The sequence below is a fragment of the Pungitius pungitius genome, chromosome 20 (assembly GCF_949316345.1).
Source record: "Pungitius pungitius chromosome 20, fPunPun2.1, whole genome shotgun sequence".
Taxonomy (NCBI): domain Eukaryota; kingdom Metazoa; phylum Chordata; class Actinopteri; order Perciformes; family Gasterosteidae; genus Pungitius; species Pungitius pungitius.
In genome coordinates this window covers 4255481-4270093 of record NC_084919.1, presented here as the reverse complement: position 1 = coordinate 4270093, position 14613 = coordinate 4255481, and the positions used below count along the sequence as shown (strand labels likewise).

The window sequence follows — 14613 nt, the reverse complement described above, 5'->3', positions numbered from 1 at the left end:
TCATTTGCTAACTTTTTTGCTGCTGGAAAACTCTTATTAAGTAGCCTCCTTTGTTGTATCCATAGATTCATCCCTAACAGACAGTGGCTCCAGGACGCAGTCTTCTGTCATAGTCTCTGAAAAGATGCTCGGAAAAAGGAATCCTTTCTCCGAGGAGACGGTTCACCTGGAGCCACCATCTCCAGCGAAGCTCTTTCTTGAGCACAGACCGGTTCATGGGTTGGACACGGAGCAACCACTTGACAGCCACTTTCAGTCAAAGAGCAGCCAGGACAACAGCAGTGAATGTTCAACGGGGTTCCAATTCAATGAAGAAATCTCCTACATCCCCTGCAAGTTATCCAGTCACCCTGAAGTGTCTCCCATCTGCGTGGAGAAGATGAACATACGACCCCTGTATACATCCTGCACATACGACAAGAAAAACTCCATCGCTTTGGATAAGACCGAGCTGGAGACGTTCCCATTTGGTAACGGAAAGGTCACCAAAAACGGGAAGAAGTATGGCAGCATAAAGAATGTAGAAACGAACTGTCTGTCCATTCTTCAGAACCATAGGACCTTCTCCCTGTGTTACTCGGAGCTGAGAAACTGCTCAGCTAAGGCAGAGCTGGACCTCAGCCAGAAGGACACTAAAAGCCCTATCCCGAGGAACATCTCCTCAGCACCGTTGCCCATGGTGGATGATGGATTTCTGGATCCTCCGGAGGAAGAAATGGGCCAGGACAGTGAGGAGGGAGATGTTGGTGAACTCAAAATCAGGTACGAGGACTATCAGGAAAATAAGACTGAGAGGACGATCGTGGCCCAGCAGGAAGCACACTATAAGTTCTTCCCAAGTGTCATCCTCTCCAACTGCCTCAGTAGGAAGAAAGCTGTTTCCAAAAAGCAGTCCGATCCCTGCAGCAAGCTTGAGCAGGCCCTGCCGCGCAGGTCAAGGCTAAAAGTATATAAAAAAGGGTTGGGAATGGCAGGACAAAGGAATACAATTTTTGAACGCTCCACTTCTGACATCCAGGATGGCACTGCCCCCACCTCAACCATGACTGCTTGTCTAGATACTGTAGATGCAGAGATGCCAGTTTTGGAGAATGAATTGATAAAAGAGGCAATTGAAGACGTGCCAATCACGAAGAATAGGCCACAAAGTGAGGAAAGCACTGTAAGTGAACAGCGAGACCAGAAAGAACCAGTTTCAGAGCCTCCTGTCACAAGCCTTTCCAGTTTTTCCCCAGGAGCTAAAGACTCAGCAGAGGAAAGTTTAAGCTCATCACAGGATTTATCAGCCAAGGTCACCTGTACTAAACCTTTGGCACTGCCAGGTAGTAAATATACTCTGAGAGCCAAACGGAAGATGATCCACGACGCCGAGGATGGAGAACACTCAGGTTCTAAAAATCCAGCCTCCATCAAAGAACGGTTGAAGGACACCAATGTCCCCAGTGGGCAGGAAGTAAAACACCAGAAACGACGCAAGAAGGAACCCCCGATCATTATCAAGTACATTATCATCAACCGGTTTAAAGGACATAAAAACATGCTGGTGCGGATGTCCAAAGTGAGTGCAGAGGAGCAGTTGGTGACGCTGACGTCAGACAAGCTGGAGCAGTATAATAAACTAGCCCCTCTTAAGGATTTCTGGCCCAAGGTGCAAGAATCCTCTGCTGTCAAGTTGCCCATCGCGGAGTCAAAGGCCAAAAAACACCCCAAAAGAAAATCAAAGGTCACCTCCACAAATAAGAAAACCGTCTGCAACTCCTCCAAACCACACATCAGACAGACTGAAAGGGTCAAAAGGACTAAAGGCTCTCAGAGAGGTCCAATTCTACCATCTCTAGCTCCCCCTGGGCCGTCTTACTGCGAGCTAGCAGACGACCATGAGCGCGAGTATTCTGACGTCATGGTGCAACTGGGCTACCTTTCAGATAGCTCCCCAAGTCCTAAAATCTCAACGCCCCCTCGTTGTTGGTCCCCAAGTGAGCCTCTCGCAGACACCAGCAGTCCAGAGCGGCCGACAAACCCACCCAGTGACCCTTGTCTTAGTTCTGAGCTTCACAAGACGCGCGCAGCGTGTTCAACCAAAGGAGCACAAAGAAAGTGTCAAACTGCCAAACCCAAGACATCCGCACACACTCAAAGGAAGGCAAGCAAGTTAGTTGCTAAGCCTGAGGTGGAAGTGGAATCCCAAACGGATAAATCAAGACCAAGGAGGGTTTGTGCACCAAGGCAGAGGAAGAAAACTAAAGACACGGCAGAAGAAAGTATCTTAAAGAATTCTACAAACACCACCAGACCAAGGACGTCTTTCAAAAAGAAGACCGAGGGACACACAGTCCATGACTCAAGTCAAGGCACCTCCCAGCTTCTGTTGCTTGCGGATGAGCCACCTCTTTCCACGATTTCCTCTCAGGACGGCCCCCCAATTCAGCAGCTAATGAGCACAGGTGGCCAAAGCCAGGGTAGTTCCCAGCCAGTATCGAGTTCAGACTCCAAATCAGTAGCCAAGTCCATAGAACCAAAGGTCGAAGACTATGAGACTTCCATCATGGAAGTCAACCAAAGCTTATCTGTACCAGTTCAGCTGAAGCAGCAAGGTTGCCAGACCACGTTGGTAAAGTTAGAGGCTTTACAAGAGAAGTGCACTACACCACCTCCAGCTAGTCGACCACTACCTGAAGAGAGTAAAGATCCCACACACTCCCCACACTCGGGCCCGGAGAGCGGGCAGATCCCGACTCTCTCCGGGACCCCTTCTGGCTTGGCTGTCCTCAAGCAACTTCTCCAGAAGAGGCAGCAGGGACAGGCTCTTCCTCTACAAGTGGTTGGCACAAATAGCCCCTCAACTGCCACGGCTCAGGCCACCGCGCTCCTAGATCCCACGTCTCAACCGCTCAAATCCAAAGGCGCTCCGTCCGCCTCTCCACGGAAATCCAGGGCCCCGAAATCTACCACTCCCAAGGTTAAAAAGCCCAGAATCAGGAAAGGCAAGGCAAGTGGCCCTCGGCCAAACCTACCCGTGAAGCAGGAAGGCAACGTGTCCGATGACTACCCCCTCTTCCTGTCAGACCCGGGCCTGGACAGCTGCAACTTCGTAGAGGACAGCTTGTCACCGCAGCTCCCACACAACTACACCTTTGACATAAATGCCATCGATCAAACGGAGTTCTCCAGCCCGTACAGCGGCAGTCAGTTTGTGCTAACTGATAAGAATTTACCACTCAAGTTCTTGAGTGATGTCAGTCAGGAAGCTGTATCTGCTCAGTCCCCGGGCTTTGAGAAGAAAATTGAAAGGCTCTTTGATTCTGCGGAGGACCTCCATAGGGGCTTCGACTGGCGCAAAGCAAGGCCCGTCAGCCCCGACCTCTTTGACAGACCCGAGCAGGGGGAGTCTCTGTCCAATCACCTCACTTTCCTCGAGTCGGACAAAACCAAGAGCAAGGAGTGGGACTTCTCGTTAGGTAAAGCCCACACCACGCTCAGCCCGTTTCAAGATTTCCACTGTGAGAGAACAGAGTTGCTCTTTTCCGTCTTCGACTCTGTCCTGCCGTTACCCCTGAGCTCTGCGTCATTCGTCGACCACGAGGGCTCCCCGACCGGGGAGCTTTTGGAATGTATTGATGGGCTAACGTCCACCACACCCAGTAGCTCCCCCCGCTCCATCAGCTCACTCTCCCAGGTGAGGGCAGGCCAGCTGCCGCGCGGCGCGGGAGGTGGGGTCCACGTCCTGAAGCCCCTCATGTCGCCGCCAAGTCGCGAGGAGGTCCTCGTCACTCTGCTGGACCTGGAGATGTCGGAGGCCACGTTCCAGGAACCCTTCTGCAGCAACCCCTCTGACGTGCCAGGGAAACCAATGTAAGGCTTTGTGCACCATCCTTACAAAGTTATTTAAGGCATCTTGCACGTAACCAATGGGGTGCGACTGATACACCAGCATGACCAATATTGTAACACAGTTTTGTTTCGTTTTGTTGCAAAATTATAGTATTAGTCCGGCTCGAATCCATTCTATCTACAAGGGTGTATTTAATACATCACTCACTGAATTTTCACTTCTAAAGCTGTAAAACTGCAGTGACTATTGATTCCTCTGTCATCTCTCCAGGGAAGTTGGTGGCCGTAAGTTAGCGGTTCATACCAGGCTGACCAAGGAGCTGGCAGAGTTCAGTGGAGACCTGTCTTTGGAGGGCCTCCATTTCTGGAAGACTGCCTTCTCAGCCATGACTCATCCTGCCATCACTCCCCAAGCCCGGGGAGCTCGGATCTCAGGGGGAGAGAGTAAAGACCATGCCGAGCTTGATCCATCCTCAGCCGGTGACAAGAAGGTCATCCTTATGCCCTGCAAAAACCCGCCCATCAGAGAGCACGTGCAGCTGTGGCTCGAAGCCAGGAAGCAGTACGAGAGTTTACAAAAAGGACTGCTGAAGAAGGTGAGGGTTGGGCAGGGACATGTGGTGGGGAAGGCAGAAGGAACTGAGCCGCCAGCTGCTTCCAGCTGTCCAGTAATGAAGGTTGAGATGTGCGAGAGACTCTCCAGTGTCAGGATACAGAAGAGAAAGAAAAGCAACCTGTCCTTGATCGTGACCCCCGTGACGACCACAGGCTCACAGTGTAAATCCACAGCGACGAGTCCAGTTTCTGATGGCGGTGTGAACTTTGAGCAGGAGGGCCGAGAGAGCGATGATAGTGAGGAAAAAACACCCTCTCCAGAGTCCCCAGAGCTGCCTTCCTGGCAGCAGTCCTTTCAGCCCAGTTCCTCGGGGCTGGACCGGCTCAGCGGAAAACCTCCAGAACAAATGTCACCCGGGCTCTCTGACTCCTCAGAGAGAAAAGGGGGGAGCCCCAGTCGTTCACCCTTCCATCTGAGTAACGGAGAAGAGGGGAGGACGAGTCCCCACTTCCTTCACAGCACCCCCTTTTTAAGGCGAAGGCAGAGAAGCCAGGAGCACCTGGAGCCAGTGTGCAGCACGCCCATATCCGAGGGTGAGAAAACAATGTGCCAGGACTTTGCCAAAGTTGACCCCTTTGTTGACAATAGCGATTGTTTCTTCTTCTTCTTCTTTTTGGCTGCAGAGGATCCCGTTTCTCAGAGACTTCAGCAAAAGAGGAGACAAGCGGACCCACTCAGACGAGTGTTGCTGACCACACAGATGAAGGTCAGGCCACAAGTGTGGATTTTCATTAGGGCTGCACCTAACGATTATTTTGATAATCAATTGAGATTAACAAAACAGCATAAAAAAGTATTGATTTCTAACCCTTTATTCTTACTGCAAATTCACAGTGCAAAACAAGTTGCTCCTTGAAAATAGATACGAAAAGAAAAAATACAAATTAGAAGGACAGGATTTGTTTGAACAGCAGAACTTAAACTTACACACAGTTCACTTAAATCTTATCATTAAATTGTTACCATCATTGTAGTAAGTGCAACTTAAGTACATTTATACACCACATTTAGTCACAGCTTAAGATGATAAAGTCCAGTTTCAGGGTTAGAAAGTCGAAATTATGACTTAAAGTCGAAGTTATGAGATAAGTCGAAATTATGAGATAATAAGTCGAAATTATGACTTAAGAAAGTCAAAGTTATGAGATAATAAGTCAAAATTATGACTTAAAAGGCGAATGACCTTATCTGGTTTTATTGGAGACTTTTGTGGTGTCTGACGTGAAAGCATGTGTTGTTTTGCAGTCACTGTCCTCAGCGGGTCTCACAGATGACTGCAGTCCAGCTGCAGAGCACAGAGCCACCTCCAGACTGACTTTTTAAGTCATCATTTCGACTTTCTAACCCTTCTTTTTTTTTGTGGCTGAAATGGGCTTCCATAACTCTGTGACTGAGTGGCATAAAATTGCGCGATACAACAAATCAATGCTGAAATTCCAATACGATTGATTTTTATAGATTTAAATGATTTGTTGTTGCAGCCCTAATTTTCATATTTAGCTCCTCTCTCCAAAACCTTCGGATGTACCTGATAGTGTGACTCTATCAGTGAATTGAGCCATAATGTGGTTTTTCTGCTGTTCATTTGCTATTTCTCATGTGCCCTTTGTCTTCCCCAGAACCAGTTTGCTGCTTTGAATGTGCCAAAGAAAGATAACTCTGAGATTGAAGGTCCCAGCATAGCCAACTCCTACGGTTTCAAAATCAGCATGCAAAATCTGCAGGATGCCAAAGCTCTGCATGAGGTGAGCTGCAGTCTTTTCCCAAACTCAGTCTATTTTTTTTGCGCTTTTAGGATGGATATTTAAGTCCAATATTTAAGGTCAGAGATAGATATATGTGAAAAGATGACCATCACTCAAAATCCAAAGGCTATGTATTTTCTCTTCTGACACAGCTTTTTTTTCTCCCATTTCCACATCAGGTCCAGCACCTAACACTGATAGGCATGGAGCTCCATGCAAGAACCCGTCGGGACCTTGAGCCTGACCCAGAGTTCGACCCCATATGTGCCTTATTCTACTGCCTCAGTTCCGATGCTCCCCTGCCAGATGTTCACAACACCCAGCTGATGGGCGCCATTGTGGTGGACAAAGACCATCAAAGCAGTGACCAAGGTCACAGTTGCTATATCCTATATTATCCACATGCAGAACCCAGTGTTGTTGTTATTCCATGGACATGTTCTTTATACAATTTTCCTAATATGTAACAGTGTATATTTTATTGCATGTGATACGCAGCCCTGCTGAAGATTCTCTTTAATCAACCTCAGCAGGTCACAGAGGAACGGCGCCCCTGCTGGTCAGGTCGGGCGTTTCCGGGCTGCAGGTGACGTATGCCACTGATGAGAAGGCGCTGTTTCAGGAGCTGACCGCTGTCATGAGGAGGTGCGTTTGTGTTGCCAAGGCCGTGGTCTGCACAACTCAGAAGCATATTTTGGGTTATGAAATACCAACTAGAGCAACCACTGCACGTGTTCGTCAGTTGGGAAAATAAAGTGTTGGCTCCGGCCCGGCTGTGTTCCTCTGTCAGGTTTGACCCGGATATCCTGGTGGGGTACGAGGTGCAGATGCGGTCCTGGGGCTACCTCCTGCAACGGGCTGCAGCGCTCGGAGTGGATCTGTGTCAGCAGCTGTCCCGAGTGCCAGGTAGGGCCCCCCCCCCCCCGTCCCCAGAGATGCTCCTCCAACAGTTAGTAGAAACCAATCAGAGTTCACAGAACATCTTTCTAAGGTATTAATTATGGCAGGCTTTTGCAGATGTGATAATCAGTGTGAATAGTGTGAGTCTGTGCTGCTGAATGTCAAACCTTCAATCTGAGCAAGGGCTTGTTGTATAGCAGCCCCTTATTCTGGGAGAGGGAGAGAGAGACTCTAACTTTCTGTTTGTCTCTGTGTTTCGGGGTCCTCAGGGGACTCCAAAGACAACCGCTTCTCCGCAGAGAGAGATGAGTACGGAGCCGACACCATGAGTGAGATCAACATCATTGGGCGAATTACCCTCAACCTGTGGAGGACGATGAAGACGGAGGCAGGTGTCCCGGCATGACCCCACACACTAGTAGCTCATAGCATGTGACCTAGTTTGTCTTTTTTCTCTAGATGTCCTTTTTTACTCTTTTTCATATTAGGTGCTATTTAATATTTTCAAGTACTCCATAAACTACTAAATATGACCGTAGCATTGCATATTGGCAGAGTAGTTTTAATTTATTTCGTATTGCCTTATTCAGTGGTTTCTTCAGCTTTAGGCTGAGCTCCTTTTTGATTGACCCTAACCCTCACAACACAGGATCCTAAAGCAGTTCTTACCAGTAAGTCACTAGTTACGTTTAAATAGAACACAGCTGGACAGAAATATGGTGCGCGAGATGCAAAGTATGCAAAAGGGTTTTGTTAATTTGGGTGAATTTCCCCCATTTCTTGAGGGTTTCTTGACTTAATTTTGGGCCTTGTGGGCATTCATGGATTTAGATATTGTAAAACTGTGGGTCATTGAAATAAAATAAAAGTAGTTGCAAAATAGGTATAGGCAAAATGTGTTTTTGAGATACAGAACTTTTATACATTCATTTTTTTTTTCACCTTGTCAAGAGTCATGAGGGGAAAAAAAGTATACAACAAAGGCCAGAAACAGTGATTAGTGGTCACAAACAAAAGGTGGTGTACTTATCAAAGAAACGTAGTACCGCTTTAATAAAAAAAATATATAAAGTGAGACAAAGAAAGATTGCTACAAGCATACCAGTCTTTCTTTGTTGGACACATTTCCACTTTAAATTTCCACTTAAGGAGTGAAAGTCTGACCGGCTTGAGGAACATCGTGGAGGCGTTACCTTTTGAGGAAAAGGGTCTAAGATATATATTTTCTTTTTCACTTCCCCCCCCTCAGGCAACATTGAACAACTACACTTTTGAGAACGTGGCCTTCCATGTGCTCCACCAGCGCTTCCCCCTCTACAGCCCCCGCACCCTGTCCGACTGGTTTGACCATAACACTGACCTCTCGAGGTTTGTGCCCCCACCAAACAAACTTCCTCCGAAATGTCAAACAGGAGCAGTGACACTAAAAATGCAGATTTAGATCCTAAACGATATGCTTCTCAACATGGGCTGCACATGCAGGGATCTGTTCTAGTATGACACTGTGTGTGTGTGTGTGTGTGTGTGTGTGTGTGTGTGTGTGTGTGTGTGTGTGTGTGTGTGTGTGTGTGTGTGTGTGTGTGTGTGTGTGTGTGTGTGTGTGTGTGTGTGTGTGTGTGTGTTAGGTGGAAGATGGTGGACCACTACGTGAGCCGGGTTTGCGGCTCAATGAAACTTCTTCAGCAGCGTGACATCATCGGCAGAACCAGCGAGCTGGCGCGGTTGTTTGGTATTCAGTTCTATCACGTTCTGACCCGAGGATCACAGGTATGACCGGACACTCTGATTGGTCAACAGCTTCCCTAGTGGAGTATCTGTCGCTCTGGTTTGTGTGTCCTGAACTGTTGAAACTAGTGAGCCCATGTTGGTGGGTTTTTTGATGCGATCGAGTATGTTGACTTAACAGATCCTGCTCTGAATGGAAGTGGGGGTTAAGCAAATCAAAAACCAGCAAAGAGGACACTCAACCTTGATGGGGGCACGTCATGATATTATCAGTTATGAATAATAATTGAAATAATTCAATATAATAATTCACTAAGTGAAAAATATTTTTGCTCGTATTGATTCAAAAGGCATTCATCCAACTCATCAACCCTCTCTTGCCCCCCCCCCCCACCCCACCCCCAGTATCGCGTTGAGTCCATGATGCTTCGCCTGGCCAAGCCATTGAACTACATCCCCTTGACGCCCAGCATCCAGCAACGAGCCCAGCAGAGGGCGCCGCAGTGCATTCCCCTGGTGATGGAGCCCGAATCGCGCTTCTACAGCAACTCGGTGATCGTGTTGGACTTCCAGTCACTCTACCCCTCCATTGTCATTGCGTACAACTACTGCTACTCCACCTGCTTGGGCCACGTGGAGAGCCTGGGAACGTAAGCACGCATCCTGCTTGCTCGCTTGGCAACAAAATGGTCCAACCCACTCGTTATTATTACAGACACCCTGAGTGCTCTGCTCTGCCTGGTGTTCCCAGCTAAGAGCAGAGAACGTCTCAAGTCAGGCTTACTGTGGTTGCATAGCAACAGCAACAGCAGTAGCAGTGAACACATGCATACATCTACCACTGGGAAACAGGCTATCGTCACGCTCTTCATTCTCAGCAGAGTAGAAAGCGGCAAATTGATTCCAGGAGATTTATTAATGTATTAATCTTTAAAGCATTTTGATTAATACAGTTGGGTATTTGACATAGTTAAACCAATTATCAGTGTATTGCTGTAAGTGTTAGTAAGAAGTGAATGGGTGAAGTAACTAACCGCTAGATATTTTAATATATGCTGGTTGTGTAATTCGATATTTTAAAACATCTTAGCTGAACCAAAGCTGCTTTGGGATTTTATGTAGGCACTTCTCATTCAGTCATTTCTTTGTTTATTTGTTGTTTTTTTTGGCACAAAGTGCCATTTGAGATTGTGTCGCTTGTTTCCATTTGTAAATTTAAGGGGAAAAAAAACTACAATTCACCATCTCCACTTCCTGCACATGCTGCATACAATTACCAAGTGGTGCTTCCCCCTCTGAAGATCAGGATAGAACTCTTGGTTCATTCAGAATAGACATAAAGATCAGAAAACCATGTAATACGAATAAATATTTTTTCTCATTTTTTTTGCACATCATAGCAGGAATAAATATAAATAAATAAGTCAAGCAATTCAAATAGACACAGCACGTCCAACTAATAAAAAGCACTCCAGTCATAAGTCAAATATTTTTTGTCTTCATTAAAGCACGAAGTGAGTAAGTACAGATCTTCCACATTCTCCGTTTCAGGCGTGATGAGTTTAAGTTCGGCTGCACCTCCTTGCGGATTCCTCCTGAGCTCCTCTACCAGCTCCGAAATGACATCACCGTCTCACCCAACGGCATCGCTTTCGTTAAGGTACAGCCCCCCCCCCCCTGCCCTTCCTACTGAAGAGAGCTCACAAAAGTTGGACCTTTTAGGTATTGAGTGTGTAGTTTGAGAGACCTTTAGGTAATCCAGCAAATAAACACGGAAATCAAATTCCTGTATGTAATGTATATAATTGAGTGCAATAGGCCTGCTCCAGCCTTTTGAGCCCGCATTGGCTCATACCAGTTGTAAATAAACGCTCCTCCTTCCCCCCTTGTTGTTCATGTCCAGTCGTCGGTGCGTAAAGGCGTCCTGCCAAACATGCTGGAGGAAATCCTGTCCACCAGGATCATGGTGAAGCAATCGATGAAGGCGTACAAGCAGGACAAGACGCTGACCAAGCTGCTGCACGCCCGGCAGCTCGGACTCAAGCTCATCGCCAACGTCACCTTCGGCTACACCGCCGCCAGCTACTCCGGCCGCATGCCCAGCGTGGAGGTAAGCGCTTCCACGGTAACCTACTGCAGTCTGCACTTGGGGGGGGGGGGGCAGCAGCAGCTGACAGTCCTACTGTGTTCCAATGTAACGGCAAATATTTCCATGGGAAAAATTAAATTAAAATTGTATTTGTTTTATTTTGTATTTATGACAGCTGCATCGGTATTTCTTTAATCTCGCGTTGGTCTCCCCGTGTCCAGGTTGGAGACAGCATCGTCCACAAGGCCAGAGAGACGCTGGAGAGAGCCATCAAGCTGGTGAACGACACCAAGAAGTGGGGAGCGCGCGTTGTGTACGGGGACACCGACAGGTGACCACCAGAATCCCCAGAGCAGCGGGGGCGTAACGCGGGCTCATAATGACTCCCACACTTCTTACACTGCTGATGTGTCGCTATTCTTCTTATTGTTTTCACAGCGAGCTCCAAGGCTCTAATTAATTATCAGTATCTGAACCGCCTGTAACTGCTGTGTTTTCCCAACAGACTATTTGTTTAAGACCCAAGAACTATCTCATTGGTTAGATTGAATTACTTCAGACAAAGAAAATAGAAAGGAGACGAGGGCCTCTATATGTCTGTATGAAATAATCCAATTGTAACTTTTCAGTGGAAGTTTGACTTGATCATGTTGTATGTACAGTTAAGGTCACATAGTCCATCTCCACTTGATTGCTATTAATTTGCTAAATAAAGATAATTGCATGTGTGGTCCATACGCCACTGTTACATATGTAAAACTATAGAGCCCAAATGAGATTTAAGCATCACGTCCATTTACATCCTCGGGCTGACTCAGGTATGCAGCTGATTTGATTCTAAATATACAGTAAAGCGCAAACTGCTCTGACGGAGAGTTTAACTCATTTTTGACAAGATATTTGATGAATACAGACCCCGAACAAAAGGTTGGCAGACACCCCTCCGTTTAATGAACCTGTTTTATTGGACGGACAGAAATGGAGAGAAGATGCTAAACAAGGAGTCCGAGACAACGGGAAGTGATCCAGTGGTGGATGCACGGGGAACCGGGGCGCTGAGGCTCAATCACTGAAGTGACTGAAGTAGTAAGAGCCCTCCTTGTGTCTCCGTGTGTGTGTGTGTTCGGCAGCATGTTTGTGTTGCTGAAGGGAGCCACCAAAGAGCAGGCCTTCAAGATCGGCAACGAGATCGCCGAGGCCGTGACCGCAACCAACCCCAAGCCGGTCAAGCTCAAGTTTGAGAAGGTAGTGCTTTCCCAGCGCGCACACACACACACACACACACACATGGGCTGCAGCCACTGTAACGGTCTTTTTTGTTGGGCTGGCAGGTGTACCTGCCCTGCGTGTTGCAGACAAAGAAGCGCTACGTGGGCTACATGTACGAGAGCCTTGACCAAAAGGAGCCCGTGTTTGACGCCAAAGGGATCGAGACCGTGCGCCGCGACGGCTGCCCCGCTGTTTCCAAGGTAACGGGCAAAACGATCCTCGCCTCCTCCCTCTTCCGCTCCGATCACAGCCGTGCCAGTTTTTTCAGTCCCGCGCTTCTCGTACATCAAATCGGGTGTAAAGGAAGGGTTTGTAACGTTCAACACGAATCCAGCTGCACAAGACCACGCTTTTCTTTTAGGTAGTTCCCTCACGTCCCCGCTCCCCTTATCAGTCATCCGTCACTGACCCGTGTGTGTGTGTGTGTGTGTGTGTGTGTGTGTGTGTGTGTGTCCACCAGATTCTAGAGCGTTCCATCAAGCTGCTGTTTGAGACTCGTGACATCAGCCAGGTGAAGCAGTTTGTGCAGCATCAGTGCATGAAGGTTTTGGACGGCCGGGCCAGCTTGCAGGACCTCACCTTCGCCAAGGAGTACCGGGGAAGCAGCTCATACCGGCCCGGAGCCTGCGTGCCGGCCCTGGAGCTCACCAGGTGTGTGTGTGTGTGTGTGTGTGTGTGTGTGTGTGTGTGTGTGTGTGTGTGTGTTTCCTGCAGAGATTAGAAGAAGCTGTAGCTGTCAACTACAGTTACAGTAGGCAGTGTGTGAATCCAATTACTGCTTCCCCACAGCGGTCATGGTCTGGATGCACTAGCCTGCATATGTACAGTACCTGAGTCTGTTGCTAGGCAACACGTCTCTTAATGGGCGGGAAAGAAAGGCACGGATCAGAGGGAAATGTTGAGCCTCATTCTTGAGCAGCAGTACAGCTCCTGTTGTGTGTTATCCCGAATTGATTCGGTACAATAAAAACACAGCTTCGGTGTGTTTGTCAAGTTTTGTCACTTTTTTTCCGTCTCAGGCGCATGATGGCGTACGACCGCCGCCTGGAGCCCCGCGTGAGTGAGCGCGTGCCTTATGTGATTGTGTACGGGATGCCCGGCGTTCCCCTCATCCAGCTGGTGCGTAGGCCCATAGAGGTGCTGCATGACCCTGCCCTCCGGCTCAACGCCACCTACTACATCACCAAGCAGATCCTGCCGCCGCTGGCCCGCATGTTCCAGCTGATCGGGGTGGACGTTTTCGCCTGGTACCAGGAGCTCCCCAGGGTGAGACCAGCCGCAGCAAGAATGAGCAGTATTTCTTTCATAAGCGATGCAAGTAGTGATTTACTGACAACACAATCTGCATGAGAGTATAATGTCAAAGACGAAAGCAGATAAAAACACAATGGTCTGCAGTTTTAAAAAATAGATTTCATGTTATTGCTTCGCCTCAATGTCCAAATCGTTTGTGAGGTCTTTTCATTCAGTCAATTTGGGTAGAAAGCAAACAAAGGACGAGGAGAATGCCTCCTCAATGCTCCCCGCTGAGGATTGAAAGAGAGACTCGTCAGACCCGAATTCGGGTTTCTCTCTGACGGAGCACACGCGCCCTCTGCTGGTGGAGCCAAGAACAGAGCCAACAGACCACACGCTTCACCATGTGATCCAAGCTGTATTTTGTCACCCCCCCCGTATGTACACAGAGTCAGAAGGCGTCCTGCTCCTTGGCCGTGGGTGGAGAGGAGGTTGGGAGGAAAGGGACCATCTCCCAGTACTTCACCACCCTCCACTGCCCCGTGTGTGACGAGCTCACCCAGCTGGGGGTGTGCTCGCGGTGCCGCGCCGCACCCCAGAGAGTCGCAGTGACGCTCTACCAGGATATGAGACTTTGGGAGTCACAGCAGGACCAGCTGCTAAAGGTGGGTGACCTCGATGGGCGGGACTCGGTAGAATGGTAGATTATGGTTTAAAGCTGCAGAATAAGTATTATTGCTTTCTCCCACGACCCCACCACCCCCCACCCCACCCAACTTTGTGTAGTTGGAAAAATCATTAAATGTATTCTGGATAACAATTGTGGTAGTTAACAAAGTAAGTAATGCTTGAGTAGACTTCAGTTTTAAATGACTTGTAAGCTACTTCTACTTGTGGATTTCTGAGCATTTTGCTGTGTACAGATGAGTGTCTTCACTGTGGTGGAAGAAGTGCTTCTAGTGTGGCTGCAGTTTCTTTAGTATCAGAATAGTATAGTTGAATAGTTTACTTATATTCCCGTTTTCTCTGCTTCACACATCATATCTAAAAATATCTTCATGGCGTGCTCCAAACTTTCGGTACTGAAGGTGGCATCGACAGAAAATCAGATTCCTTTCAGACTCAACCTTATAACCTCTATTGCAGCAAAGTACACAGAATGGAAATGCAGCTTAAGAGTGCAATATTTATGTCTTGTATTG

General features: G+C 48.0%; 1 protein-coding gene across 2 annotated transcripts in view; it reads left to right on the top strand.

Moving 5' to 3' along the window:
* The window catches only part of rev3l (REV3 like, DNA directed polymerase zeta catalytic subunit), a 42515-nt gene that overhangs the window by 26434 nt on the left and 1468 nt on the right, over positions 1-14613 (top strand). Inside the window, exons 13-31 of one of the 2 annotated variants that reach the window (XM_037449215.2) lie at positions 66-3852; positions 4103-4980; positions 5071-5153; positions 6067-6192; positions 6372-6564; positions 6726-6837; positions 6983-7098; positions 7362-7480; positions 8342-8460; positions 8718-8859; positions 9223-9467; positions 10369-10477; positions 10721-10927; positions 11128-11237; positions 12037-12151; positions 12238-12375; positions 12636-12826; positions 13195-13441; positions 13861-14076. In XM_037449215.2, the coding sequence (XP_037305112.2) occupies positions 66-3852; positions 4103-4980; positions 5071-5153; positions 6067-6192; positions 6372-6564; positions 6726-6837; positions 6983-7098; positions 7362-7480; positions 8342-8460; positions 8718-8859; positions 9223-9467; positions 10369-10477; positions 10721-10927; positions 11128-11237; positions 12037-12151; positions 12238-12375; positions 12636-12826; positions 13195-13441; positions 13861-14076 (7253 nt within the window). Of the gene's footprint in view, positions 1-65; positions 3853-4102; positions 4981-5070; positions 5154-6066; positions 6193-6371; positions 6565-6722; positions 6838-6982; positions 7099-7361; positions 7481-8341; positions 8461-8717; positions 8860-9222; positions 9468-10368; positions 10478-10720; positions 10928-11127; positions 11238-12036; positions 12152-12237; positions 12376-12635; positions 12827-13194; positions 13442-13860; positions 14077-14613 lie in introns of both variants that reach the window. The other variant, XM_037449214.2, reaches the window with a different exon arrangement.